The following is a 15219-nucleotide window of genomic DNA, read 5'->3' as shown; positions in this document are numbered from 1 at the left end:
TATATCCCTTCATTGTTAGGCCACATTTTTCAGTGCTGTGATAGTTTGACTGATGCCGCGTACACATGGGCAAACATGTACGATGAGCGCAAACCCTCTTTTTTAGAGGATACCAGTTCCCACTTCCTCCCGGGGCACCGCTGCGCCGGTAGGAAGTTTACCTCACCCCTTCCCGGCAATCATCTGGGACATGTCACAGGTCCCAGATGATTGTCCAGCCAATCACGACGCGTGCCCGGCTGTGAAGCCACATCCGGGCTCCCACAGTCACGATTCCGGCGCCACAGAGAGGAGGGGGAGACAAGCATGGCTTCATACGCCCACATTACTGGAACCTGCTACAGGTGAGGGTCTGATTAATAAAAGTCGCCAGCTACACTTTTTGTAGCTGCTGACTTGGTGGAACTCCACTTTAAAGCAGCCTAACACTAAAATCCCTACATCTACAGACATCCATGATCTAACAGTAACCTATCTAGTCCTGTAAAGAAGAAATCAGTATACATACCTTTTTTTGAAGCCGATCCGGTCTCCAGAGGCGGAAGCTCTGCAGAGAACACAACCGACAATGGCTGTGAAATTAATGGGAAGTGACATCACCCATAGACTTGCTATGGGGCTTCTGTTGTCGGTTGGCCCCTCTGCACCTACCTCCACAAGGAAGCCGCAGCTAACAGCTCAGCGTGGGATCGGGTCAAATTGGCTTCAGATAATGTATGTATAGCTATTTCATCTTTATAGGGCTAGATAGGTTAGTGTTTAGATCGTGGATGTCTGTAGATGCAGGGATTTTAGTGTTTTCTTTTTTAGTGTTTGGGTTGACTTCTACTTTAACTTTTGGTTTTGCTTTTTTTTTTTTAATTCTTACCTTTTATTTCTTTGGTTAGATGCCCCCCCCTTCAATTTTCTATTTTTGTCGGGATAGCTTTGCCGTTCTATTTGGTAACAGAAATTTTAGGTCCAAAAGTTTAGAGTTGTTCCTAGAGTAAGAGGCAAGGAACATGAGCTTCTTTTGGGCGACAGTGGCACTCGTTTCAATTTGCCGCAATTGCAGCGTGATTTACCATGCAACAATCGTGGCACAATTTGGGCGCATTTGGGGTGCCATTTATAACTATAAGTATGCATTTCCTGAGTTTTGCAGCGATTTTGCAATCGCAGCAATTCCACCCATGACAATAGTGTATTTAGGCTTTGTGTTGCCCTAGGCCTGAGTAAACTTGTGCACCTAATTTAAGACACACCCTTCCTGTCAAGGCCACACCCTTTCTGTTTAAGACCGTCCTGAAATTTTTGAGGGGGGACACTGGTTCTTAGGGCCTGGGGGGGGGGGGGGGGGCATTGGATTCCCTTAATTTTGATTTTGCATAGATTTCCTCTCACTTACTGTTTGGCTAGTGAAGGTAAATCTCTGCAATGGAACAGGGATGGTAAAAAATAAACTGACGGGCTATAACCCTCCCTTACTCTATCCAAAATGAAAAAATAAATAAAAATAAAGTGTTGTTTATAGTTCTTTAAGCACAAATTTCTGATAATTATATGAAGAGGACTGAGAAAATATAACCATGCCAATGGTACAGCAGAAAACATAGCACAGTGAGGAAGGTTTGTGGTCCAGGATGATAGGACAGTCAAAATTAGAAGCAGCTTGCGTTACACTAACAGTGTAGCACAAGGCGGCGGGGACTCTCTTTGTGCTGCCCTAGGCTTGGGCCTTGTTGGCCTAGGCCAGGATACAGCGTTGACCCACGATCAGGTGTGAATGGAGCCTAAGGCAGAATTTGTAGAGATTTTCTATGATTTCTGTTGAGTCAGGTAAAAAGTGGAACACTGACAATAAAAACTAAAAACAATGGCCCGGATTCTCAGAGGACTTACGACGACGTAGCGCCATGTACGCCGTCGTAAGTCCGAATCCGAGCCGTCGTATCAATGCGCATAGATTTCTATTGCATCCGACTGGCGTAAGTCTCTTACGCCGTCGGAGCCTAACTGCATTTTTACGCTGGCCGCTAGGGGCGTGTAAGCTGATTTACACGTCGAAATATGCAAATTGGCTAGATACGTGAATTCCCGAACGTACGCGCGACCGACGCAGTAAAGATACGCCATTTTTCGTTAGGCTTTTCCTGGCGTAATGTTGCCCCTGCTATATGAGGAATAACTGCGGCGTACCAGTGTTAAGTATGGCCGTCGTTGCCGCGTCGAAATTTGAAAAAGTTACGTTGTTTGCGTAAGTCGTCCGTGAATGGGGCTGGACATCATTTACGTTCACGTCGAAACCAATGACGTCCTTGCGGCGTACTTTGGAGCAATGCACACTGGGAAATTCCACGGACGGCGCATGCGCCGTTCGGGAAAAAAACGTCAATCACAGCGGGTCACAGTACATTTACATAAAACACGCCCCCCTGTCCCACATTTGAATTAGGCGGGCTTACGCCGGCCGATTTACGCTACGACGCCGCAACTTACGGAGAAAGTGCTTTGAGAATACAGCACTTGCCCGTCTAAGTTGCGGAGGCGTAACGTAAATCGTATACGTTACGCCCGCACAAAATTACGCCGCTGTACCAGAATCTGGCCCAATGGTTTTAATAGCTCCCTACTTTATCTAAAAAACGGGGTATCTAAATTTTTGAGCTTCCTGGGCCGCATTGGAAAAGAGGAATGGTCTTGGGCTACACATGAAATACACTAACAATAAGAATAGCTCATTAGTATAAAAATGAATTCTCTTGGTGCTCATCAGATATTTTGGTTCTAACTTTGCCCTTTGTGTGCTTTATCCTTGTCGCTGTCAAAAACTGATGACATGAATACGGCGTGACTGTGAAGAGTGGGAGATTTTTTTGGGAAGATAAAACGTATAAAAAATCCAGTAGACACTGTACAAAAATGTTTTCGCCCGCATATGTAAACACATTTTTTCAAAAAAATCCTGCAAAAAAATCAAAATTTTTAAGTAGGTGTACGATTTTGTGATGAACCTCATTCATAGCTGTCTTGTGCCTCATGCAGTCCCTGGGCCACAGGTTGCACACCTCTGATCTAAAACTTAAAAAAAAGTTTTGGGCATACACTTTAAATCTAAATTTTATGTATGGTAATTTTTACATAGTTACATTACTTTATCTTGACCCAATGTAATGCCGCATACACACAATCATTTTTCGGGTTGTAAAAAAACGAAGTTTTTCAGGCTCTAGAAAAAACTAAGTTTTTCTTTTTTTCCCAACTTCATCTTTAAAACGGCCTTGCCTACACACGATCGTTAAAAAAAATGCTCTAGCAAAGCGCGGTGACGTAAGACGGCACTATAAAGGAGAAGTTCCATGTGGATGACGTCACCCTTGGGGCTGCTTTAGCTGATTTTGTGTTAGTAAAAGACGATTCGCGCTTTTCTGTCTGTTACAGCGTGATGAATGTGCTTACTCCATTACGAACGGTAGTTTTACCAAAACGAGCGCTCCCGTCTCATAACCTGCTTCTGAGCATGTGCAGGGTTTTCACGTCAAAGTCCACACACGATCATTTTTTACAACCCGAAAAATTACAACGTTAAAAACGTCGTTAAAAAATAAAGCTTTTTTTTTTTAAAAAAAATTGGGCCGTTTTTTTAGAACCCGAAAATTGCTCTGAAGCCCACACACGATCATTTTAAATAACATTTTTAAAAAACTTTTTTACAACCTGGAAAATGATCGTGTGTACGCGGCATAAGCATTTATATGCTATGCCTGTGGGAACCTGTGGAATCTGGAAATCATTGTAGTAGGAAACACCATTAGGCCTTGTACACACGATCGGTTAAACAGGGGACAACGGTCTGATGGACCGTTTTCATCGGTCAAAACCGATCGTGTGTGGGCGCCATTGGTTATTTATCCATCGGTTAAAAAAAAGCAATTTTGTTTTAAATTTAACTGTTGGATACCTAACCGATAGGTCAAAACCGATCGTTAGTAGGCACAACCATCGGTTAAAAATCCACGCATGCTCAGAATTAAGTTGACGCATGCTTGGAAGCATTGAACTTCGTTTTTTTTCAGCACGTCGTTGTGTTTTACGTCACCGCATTCTGACACGATCGTTTTTTTAACCAATGGTGTGTTGGCGCGACGGACCATCAGTCAGCTTCATCGGTTAACTGATGAAAACGGTCCATCAGACCGTTCTCATCGGATGGACTGATCGTGTGTACGTGGCTTGACGGTGATCATCACAAGCTTCAGGGTCCCTTGCTGCGCGTCTGGCTTGCTGCTTACTGAACACAAGAGGTCTCTTGTAGGGCACAGGTTTCATTCAGAGAACACTTTGCATTTCCTCTTGATGACACTGCCCCGTCTTCCCACTTTGTACAGTCAGAGAATTTGTTTGCATTCATTACGAAAATTTAAAAGTGTTCCCTGAATGATGCCCATGCCATCCTCCTGTGTTTACAAAGTAGAAGAGTAGATTCTCGGCATGGGGCCTAGAAGCCAGCAGCACTCAGTGTAGTAGTAATGCTTACTACAGTGATTTCCAGCTTCCATGGGGACCACAGATATGGAACATACATACTTGGTCCAAGCTGAAGCAATGTACCGATGTAAAATTTATCATACCTAAACTTCAACTTTAAGAATGTGGACGGCGAATATACTTCAGTTTTTTTTTTTGTTTTTGTTTTTTGTGGGTAGCACCAACTGTTCTCACCACAGTGTCGGGACACAAACAATGCATGTGATGCTAATCTATGAATATTCCTTTCTAAGTTGAATTTTTAACTTTTTTTCTTATTTAATATTTGCAGGGCGATGCGTGGATCCTGCTTCAGAGAAAGGTAAGTGATCCATGATGTAATGTGTGCACTAAAAACTTTAGATATTTCTGGTGGCTGAACTAGTGTTGACAATGGAGGTGCAGCCTATCACAGACACTTGACCTAGGCTCACTGAACAAATTTTAAGCCTCGTACACACGATTGGATTTTCTGCAGACCAAGCTTCTGACTTTTGTCCCTAAGGCGTTGGCCGTGAACTTGTATTGCATACAAATGGCAAATAATTGTTGGCCAACAAATACGAAATTGTTGTTTTTCAGCTCTTTAGCGCCACCCTTTGGGCAACTTCTGCTATTGTGTTATGGTTGGCATTGCTTCTCAGCATGTGTGTTTGTACTTTGAATTTTTTTTCCGACGGACTTGTGCGCACAAGCGGATAATCCGACATCACACATTTGTTGTCGGAAATTCCAACAACAATTGTCCAATGGAGCATACAACCGGTCGGATTATCCGACAACATCCTGCCATCACACTTTTCCAGTCAGCAAATCAAACCGAGTTGCTATCCTGGTATAAAAGGTAACGTGACCTTTTTGAAATGGCAATTATTTTTTCCTGTACAGCAGGGGAAGTTCTCCTCTTGCATAGGAATATTATTCGAAACAGAATTTTGTTATTTTTCTAATTATTAGGGTTTTTGTTCAGTAAAGTCTATTAATTCCAAAATTAAATGTTAAAACAAAATCTTTCAAACGACAAACGAATGTTCTGAGAGTTCTGAGAATTTTCATACACATTTTCCTAAGGCTGCGTACACACGATCAGTCAAAACCGATGAAAACGGACTGAAGGACCTTTTCATCGGTCCAAACCGATCGTGTGTGGGCCCCATTGGTCAGTTATCCTTCGCTCAAAAAATCTAGAACTTGCTTTAAAATGTAACCGATGGACGCCTTACCGATAGGTCAAAACATTAGTACGCACGACCATCGGTTAAAAATCCATGCATGCTCAGAATCATTTTTTTTTCAGCACGTCGTGTTTTACGTCACCGCGCTCTGACACGATCGTTTTTTTTAACTGATGGTGTGTAGGCACAGCAGACCATCAGTCAGCTTCATCGGTTAACCAATGGATGGACCGATCGTGTGTATGCGACCTCAGACTTTTACGTTCGAAATTCTATCCATCTATGGCAGCTATGGGCCAGATTCAGAAAGATCTTTCTGCTGGCGTAACGTAACTCATTAACGTTAGGCTGCCGCAAGTTTTTCAGGCAAGTTCTGTATTCACAAAGCACTTGCCTGTAAAGTTGCGGCGGCGTAGCGTAAAATAACCTGGCGTAATTCAAATTCGGTGGGTAGTGGGGCGTGTATCATTTAAATGATGCGCGTCCCCGCGCCGAACGAACTGTGCATGCGCCGGCCGCGACTGAATCCCAGTACGCATGCTCCAAATGACGTCGGCAATTCGTCATGCTTTCGACGTTTACACAAATTACGTCCATCCGTATTCGCAAATAACTTACGCAAACGACGTACAAAATTCAAATTTTGCCGCGGGAACGACGCCCATACTTTAACATTGGCTGCGCCTCATAGACCCAGGGGTAACTATACGCCGGAAAAAGCCGAACGCAAACGACGTAAAAAAAAAGCGCCGGGCGGTCGTTCATTTCTGAATCGGCGTAACTCCTCATTTGCATATTCGTCGCGTAAAAATACGGAAGCGCCACCTAGCGGCCGGCCTGGAATTGCAACCTAAGATCCGACGGTGTAAGTCACTTACACCTGTCGGATCTTAGGGATATCTATGCGTAACTGATTCTATGAATCAGTCGCATAGATACGACCATCGGAACTCGGAGATACGCCGTCGTATCTCTTTCTGAATCTGGCCCTTTTTCTTTAGAAAAGTTCAAATCCCATTTTAAATATGTCTTTGTTTTTTTTTTTTTGTTTTCTTGGTTTTGCATTTTTAAACCTTATCTATGTAGATCCAAAAGTTAATCCCTGTGTATTTTTCCCAGGAACGTGTACCGACAATGTCCTGGGATATTGTGATGACTTGCCCTATAGCAAAACCATGTACCCAAATTCATTAGACCATCGATCAAGAGGAGATACAGAATTCAGTGCCGAGTACATCCTGCTGAGTGTCATTGACAATTTGCTACAAGGAGAATGCAATCCTGACTTGAGGCTTCTGGGATGTACTGTCCTGGCACCACGATGTGAGAAGAATAAGATTGTAAAACCATGCAGGAAAATCTGTGAGACTCTGAAGAAGAATTGCCTTCCTGCCTTCGATGCTATTGACATGGCATGGCCTTACTTTCTGGACTGCGATCGCTTCTTTGCAAGTGATGAGGAAGGATGTCATGATCCACTGGAAAAATTAAGAGGTACTCTATCTATTAGCTTAAAGTAGAACTATACGCAAAACTTATTTTTATATATTTTGGATAGAGTAAGGGAGGGTTGTTTTATTTATTTTTTTCCATCTGTCTACCATTGTGTAGATTTCCCTTCACTTCCTGTCCTAAGCAACCGTAAGTGAGAGGAAATCAATGTAAATTAACCACTTAAGGACCGCCTCCTGCACATATACGTCGGCAGAATGGCACGGCTGGGCACAAGCACGTACAGGTACGTCCTCTTTAACCACTTAAGCCCCGGACCTTTATGCAGCTAAAGGCCCAGGCCAGGTTTTGCGATTCGGCACTGCGTCGCTTTAACAGACAATTGCGCGGTCGTGCGACGTGGCTCCCAAAAAAAATTGACGTCCTTTTTTTCCCCACAAATAGAGCTTTCTTTTGGGGGTATTTGATCACCTCTGCGGTTTTTATTTTTTGCGCTATAAACAAAAATATAGCGACAATTTTGAAAAAAATATCCCCCAAAAACATATATAATTTTTTTGTTTTTCCTCAGTTTAGGCCGATACATATTTGCAATAAACGTTAATAAACGTTTGTTGGTTTGCGCAAAATTTATAGCGTTTCCAAAATAGGGAATAGTTTTATAAAATTTTCTTTTTTTTACTGCTACTAATGGCAGCGATCAGCGTTTTTTTTTTTTTTTCCCTTGACTGCGACATTATGGCGGACACTTCGGCCAATTTTGACACATTTTTGGGACCATTGTCATTTTCACAGCAAAAAATGCCTTTCAATTGCATTGTTTATTGTGAAAATTACAGTTGCAGTTTGGGAGTTAACCACAGGGGGCGCTGAAGGAGTTAGGTTTCACCTAGTGTGTGTTTACAACTGTAGGGGGGTGTGGCTGTAGGTCTGACGTCATCGATCGAGTCTCCCTATAAATGGGATGACTCGATCGCTGCAGCTGCCACAGTGAAGCATGGGGAAGCCGTGTTTACATACGGCTCTCACCGTTCTTCAGCTCTGGGGAGCGATCGCGAGGGGGCGGCTAGAAACGAATAGCCGCGCCCTCGTCCCGGATCGCTCCCCCCGGGTTTCCGACTGCCGCATGTACCGGGGGGGGCCCCGATCGAACCCCCCCAACCCCGGGAAACGTGCCATTCTGTGGACGTACATATACATGCAGCGGGCGTTAACCGGTTAAGTGCCCAGCCCGTGACCCGGTCCGAAGCTCCGTGACCGCGGGAAACTGATCGCCGCTGGAGTCCCGTGATCGGTCCCCAGAGCTGTGTAAACACAGCTTCCCCGTTCTTCACTGTGGCGCTGTCATCGATTGGTGTTGCCTAATATAGGGAACCACAATCAATGACTTCACACCTACAGCCACACCCCCCTACAGTTAGAAACACAGATGAGCTCACGCTTAACACCTTCAGCGCCCCCTTGTGGTTAACTCCCAAACTGCAATTGACATTTTCACAGTAAACAATGCATTATTAATGCATTTTTTGCTGTGAAAATGACAATGGTCCCAAAAATGTGTCAAAATTGTCCGAAGTGTCCGCCACAATGTCGCAGTCACGAAAAAAATCGCTGATCACCACCATTAGTAGTAAAAAAAAAAAAGAATTAATACAAATGCAATAAAACTATACCCTATTTTGTAAACGCTATACATTTTTGCGCCAACCAATCGATAAACGCTTATTGCGTTTTTATTTTTTTACCAAAAAAAGGTAGAAGAATACGTATCTGCCTAAACTGAGGAAAATAAATACTTTTTTATGTTTTTGGGGGTTATTTATTATAGCAAAAATTAAAAAAATATTGAATTTTTTTTTCAAAATTGTCGCTCTATTTTTGTTTATAGCGCAAAAAATAAAAACCACAAAAAGGACGCCAATTTTGTTTGGGAGCCACGTCGCGCAATTATCAGTTAAAGCGACACAGTGCCGAATCGCAAAAACTGACCAGGTCCTTTACCTGCCTAAAGGTCCGGGTCTTAAGTGGTTAAAGGGTTTGTGAAGGAAATATATATATTTTTTTTTATCTAGCTTCCTTTACCTTAATGCAGTTGTGTTTTTCATGTCCTCATTGTTCGTTTTTGCTCCCAAGTTGCTGTAATTCTTCTCTGATCTCCACACTTCCTGGTTGTCTGTTTCCTGATAACCACAGTACTGGGAGCTTTCTCTCTGTGGTCACTAATCAAGGAGGTGTGATTACTGTGTGTCTAAAACCCCTCAGCACCAATCAGTTTTGTTTTTCCAAACCATCACTGCCCTGTATTTGCTCTATGGCTCTGTACAGCACAGGCAGGAAACAACATGCAAAAACTAAACTAGAAACTGCAGGTACATTATATGACTGATTTTTATCTATTTTTAATCATTTTTAAAAGGAATCAGTTAACTATTATGTCTCTATACCCTGTAAACAGTCATTTCAGCAAAAAATTATTTTTTTTATTTACAACTCCTTTAAGCAAATTCCTTGGGGAGCCCCAGGTCACCACAACTAGTGTCTCCAATGGAAGATTTCCCCTCTGTTACTTTTTGGGGTTTTATTTTTCTTTCACCTTCAATGATAATGGTAAACAGGACAAACGGATTAGGTGAATCCAGGGGTCAAGTCCTGGGGAAAAAAGTATGGGAACTCCCACCCAAGACCCACTCCCCCACCAAAAAAAAAAAAAAATGATACGCTCATATGCATAATTACTAAACCGCATGTTTTTTTTTTTTTTCCATCCTCTGTACCTTAGTAATCCTTTATGTTACTGGCCACTTCCTGTATATGAATTCATCGGGTAGTGTGCGGGTATTCCGTCACTTCCTCAATGCCGCAATGTCTCCTGAAAGCTTTTGTTGTTGTTCCCAGGAGCAAGCAAGTTCTTTCTAAATCCTGCAAAAACTCACGGCAGAGCTCCGCATTGTCTCCTGGGAACAATGACAAAAGCTCCCAGGAGACATTGCGGCATCGAGGAAGTGACGGAATACCCGCACACTACCCGATGTATCCATATACAGGAAGCGGCCAGTAACATAAAGGATTACTAAGGTTCGCCTGCCCCTGACAGTGACTTGAGCTGGGCATTGCCACTTAGTGAAGGATTGGCTCGGGTGGCTCGGCTGCTCTAGTCCGCTCTAATCCTGCAAAGGGAACTGCGTTCCTGCTGTGAAAAAAGTGCAGGAACTCCGTTCCCACCCGTTCCTGCAGGACTTGAGCCCTGGGTGAATCTCCTTAATGGAAGCAAAGACAGCAATAAAAACTGACAAGTTCTAATCCATCTGCACTCTGTTTAAAACTAAAGAAAAAAGTTTTGCATTATACTTTAAATCTAGAGGCAGATTATGGTCCTGGGGTTCAATTCAGGTTGCTTCTTTTCTTCTCATTTTGTGGGTGTGTTGAAGAAGGTTCTATTCAAGCAAGGCCAACAGTCAAGAGTATAAAGAACTATGACCTACAGTGCCTTAAGAAGGTATTCATACCCCTTGAAATTTTCCATATTTTGTCATGTTACAACCAAAAATGCAAATGTATTTTATTTGGATTTTCTGTGATAGACCAACACAAAGTGACAATTGTAAAGTGGAAGGAAAATGATAAATGGTTTTCAATTTTTTTTTTTTTTTTTACATATAAATATGTGAAAAATGTGGAGTGAATTTTTTTTCAGCCCCCTTTACTCTGATACCCCTAACTAAAATCTAGTGGAACCAATTGCCTTTAGAAGTCGCCTAATTAGTAAATAGGTGTGTAATTTAATCTCAGTATAAATACAGCTGTTCTGTGAAGCCCTCAGAGGTTGGTGTTACAGCATCACCTGCAGGTGTGTTCCAGGGTCACCACATTACATGTAAAAGGGAGTGGGGTGATTGGTGCAGTACAGAAATGTTTGGATGACAGACAGTTTGCGTTCCCTGTATGAATCTCTAGGTTTTGGACCTATCAAAAAGTAATTGTTAAGAATGCACAAAAAGGAAATTTAGATAATGAACAATAAATAGCAGAAAATGTAAAACATAATACTAGAATCTGCAGAAAAAGTGACTGGTTGTCATACTTTACAAAGGAAGATTACTAAAAAGTGTACAAAGGCCATAGAGTTTAAAAAAAAAAGAAAGAAATGGGTACAAAGTTGCCAATGCGCGGCCAATGGGCTGAAAAAATTTAACTGATTCTCCCAGCCTCACATTCAAGGTGGATGCGGGAATCCTCTCTGCTGTGTCATTGTATTCTGACAGTGGGACTCCTCCGCTGCCAGAATACACTGATCATCTCTGCTGTCGATTGGCTGGATTGAGGCAAAATTTTCTAGCAAGCCTGTTTATGAGAAGTGGATTGTTGGATCCACTTCTTATAAAGGGGAATGGCCATAGATGGGTTTAAATGGCTGTTACTGATTCCCAGTGCAGCTACCAACCACTGGAAAAATGGATAATGGGATACAAAAAACACACAAAGGCAGTGCTCGATGGGAATAGCATTAAAAATGTTATAGTCTTCAAATAGGTAACAAAATAAATATTGCACTGGAGATAAAATCAATGTAGCTACAAAAACTGTAAAAATGGTGCGAGTAATACCAAACAGTAGCAAAAGCAGTCATATAAAAACATGTAGCCAAGTATAATACTGGTATAAAAATGTGTACAATGATACCGCTGCTGAATCCAGATGAGGAGGGGTTAACATCAGTCCGTCGGCATGTAGATGTCCCGTGAAGGGAACTATCACAACTCCCAGTGGATGGCTGTAGAATCCCAGGTTGATAGAGGGAAGTGTAACAGCCCTTGCATGTGGCAGATAGTAAGGTCCCGCTGGTATGAAGGTACAGCAAAGGAGCCCTTCAGATGGACACGACAAGCCCCGACTGTGTCCGTGACGTCACCGGATCTCCGACGGAACTCCCTGAAGACCCGTAAGCCGGTGGAGAGGTGAGTACCGATCAAAAGAATTCTGATCGATCAAAAAAATTAACGATTAATCGAGGAATTAATAGTTAATTTCTACAGCCCTAATATTTTTATATATATATATATATATATATATATATATATATATATATATATATATATATATATATATATATATATATATATATATATATATATGCGTTTTTCATATATTTTTTTTAAATTTGGATTACTGAAATAAATTGTTTTTTTTTTTTTTTATTCAAATTTTATGAGATGCACTTGTATAGCTAATCTTCCTTACAAGGCTGCCCATTTGTATAAGTGCTCCTGTAGTTTTAGGGTCATTTTTGTACATAAACTGTAGGCATGGAAGAAATCACAAATGCCAGAAGAATGGAAATTAGAAATAATTTAAGCTATCCTGAGGAAAAGAGACAAACCAGTATGCAAGAGTGATCATGGTATTTCCCTGCAAAATGTCACATATAAAGTAATGATGAGAATTCTGGCAATGAGATTGGAACCTCATGTTGTACAGATCCTGGGAGACTATCAACGTGGTATTCAGAAAAAAACTATTTACTAGTTGCGCTTGGTGTGGGAAAATGTGGTGAATATAATATCAACTTACACCATATGTTTATTGATTACAAGCAGGCCTGTGAATACGTAAGGAAAATGTTATATAAAGCACTACAGGAGTTCATGATACCTAACAAGCTGGCAAGGCTAGTAAAGATCACACTTACAGACTCAAAAATAAAAGTAAAAGGACAAAAATTTAAGAAGAATTTTCAGTGAATAGATGGCCGAGGCAGGAAGATGTCCTGCAATGCATGCAGATTTATTATAGCCAGCAAAAAGTAGTAGCAGCTAGTGAAAAGTTTTATATAAAAACTTTAAAGATAGCAAGATCTCTAAGGGAAACTTGTGTTAACATATGCGGTAGATCGTGATTGATGAACATAGTGCTTAAAGTGGTACTAAACCCTGTACCCTGCATTCACTATATCTGATCTCCCACAATACACAGAACATGGATATAAACTGCTAAATACCTTTTCTCCCCAGCAGTATATAGCAGTCTTGTGACTTCTATCAGTGTCCAGCCAAGCACTGGTTAAAGCTTGTAGGAGGAGTTTTCTGACTGACCTATGAGACTGCAAGACCCATGACCCTCTGTCTGGACAGTGCTAATTGGCCCTGTGCTGATCACATGCATCCTCCCAAAGAGAAGGAATAACCTCTCTAGCAATACACACTAAACTGAGCATGTGCAGCCTGACTCAATAAACTCTGTGTTATCAGGAAATTATTAGTCAGTGGAAGAAGGGGAGGATCAGAGAGACAGGATCAAACAGCCTTTTTTCACAATGCAGAGGATTAACCCCTTGGGTTCCACAGTGAGTATAACAAGCATGCTTTACTGCATATACAGACTGATTTTACTGTTGTGGGTTCAGTAACATTTTAAGAGAATGTTTTGTTGAATTAGAAGAGGTGTCATATAGATGGGGTTTGATACATGATTATAGAATAAAATATAATTAACATTTCTTATCTAACATTTATAAATTTGAAGTTTTTCATAATCTTTTGTTTAACATATTTAAGTATGTATCAGTAGTTATAACAGAGTAAAGTAGTTAAAGCGGATGTGCCATGGGAAAAAAATATTAAAAGCCAGCAGCTACAAATACTGCAGCTGCTGACTTTTAATATTAGGACACTTACCTGTCCTGGAGTCCAGTGCCGATCGCAGCAGAGGACGAGGGATCGCTCGTCTCTCTGCTGCTCCCCCCGCCATCCACGCTGAGGGAACCAGGAAGTGAAGCGCTGCGGCTTCACTGCCCGGTTCCCTACGGCGCATGCGCGAGTCGCGCCGCGCCCGCCGATTGGCTCCCGCTGGGAGCCGAGTGTTCCCAGCACACAACGGGGGGGGTGACGGGATGTGACGGAATGCCCATCTTTTGCCCGTGAATGCAGGGCCGGAAGTGGGTGCAAATATCTGCACCCCCCTCCCCCCTGAAAGGTGTCAAATGTGACACCGGAGGGGGGGAGGGTTCCGATCAACGGGACTCCACTTTAGGGTGGAGAACCGCTTTAAAAGAAAGCTAACAAAAAAAAAAAGCAGGAAATAGACGTTGCTTTGTATATCACTCAATATTGAATTCAAATGTGGTGTTGAAAACTTTAAAGTTATATTTGTATAATGCTATAATTGGAGCAACTGTAACATATGGATCTGAAATGTGTTTAAACACAGGCAGATGAGAAAACGCTTCAACTGATGGAAATCTGTGGGTTCTGAGGATTAAGAACAAATTAAAACATTGTGGGCCTATGCCGAATGAAATGGCATAGTGCATGGTACATTCAGAATGATAGAGATGGAGATTGGTGGGAATAATATCTAAATGCTTCAGTAGTTTAGGGAGGTACAGATAAATAGTGATGTTGCTTTTCAAGTAAAACATTTTACCTTTTTAAAGGTTAAAGAATAAATTTGGATATTGGACTTTTAAGAAAATGGCTGTTGGGCATAGAAGGGTTCTTTAGTAATGGCTGTTGGGCATAGAAGGGTTCTTTAGTAATGGCTGTTGGGCATAGAAGGGTTCTTTAGTAATGGCTGTTGGGCATAGAAGGGTTCTTTAGTAATGGCTGTTGGGTATAGAAGGGTTCTTTAGTAATGGCTGTTGAATATGGAGTCATGGATGGATTTATAGCAGAGAAAGGTGTGTGGGAAGAAATGGGTGTAATCTGGTAGAAAAGGAATTGATACAGACCTTTATAATTCATGCAACTTTAGTTGGCACTAGAGTTGCCACCTGTCCAGATTTAAAGTCACTGTTCAGTTCTTTTTATTTTACAATCGAGTGTTTAGTTCTCACTAGACATGTGCAGGATGGAAAAATGTGTTTCGTTTCGTTATTTAACTAAATTTGTTTAGTTAAGTTTGTTGCATTCGTTTTCAGGATTCATTTCGTATTCGGAAAAATTCGACCGCATTCGAAATAATTCTACAGCATTAGAAAACAAATCTACCGAATTTGATAAACTATCAAATTTGAAATAATGCTACCAACATTTAAACAAAACTATATATAACCATTTTCTGAAATTCGAAATTCGTATAGAATGAAATCAAA

The 15219-nt window shown here is 41.6% G+C and overlaps 1 protein-coding gene across 1 annotated transcript in view; it reads left to right on the top strand.

Moving 5' to 3' along the window:
• The window catches only part of CPZ (carboxypeptidase Z), a 126685-nt gene that overhangs the window by 20338 nt on the left and 91128 nt on the right, over window positions 1-15219 (top strand). The window contains exons 2-3 of the mRNA XM_040335359.1: window positions 4799-4828; window positions 6801-7175. Of these exons, the coding sequence (XP_040191293.1) occupies window positions 4799-4828; window positions 6801-7175 (405 nt within the window). The remainder of the gene's footprint in view (window positions 1-4798; window positions 4829-6800; window positions 7176-15219) is intronic.

Source organism: Rana temporaria, chromosome 1 (genome assembly GCF_905171775.1).
Source record: "Rana temporaria chromosome 1, aRanTem1.1, whole genome shotgun sequence".
NCBI lineage: Eukaryota > Metazoa > Chordata > Amphibia > Anura > Ranidae > Rana > Rana temporaria.
Note: the sequence above shows the minus strand (reverse complement) of the source record. Positions and strands in the feature narration are given on the sequence as shown.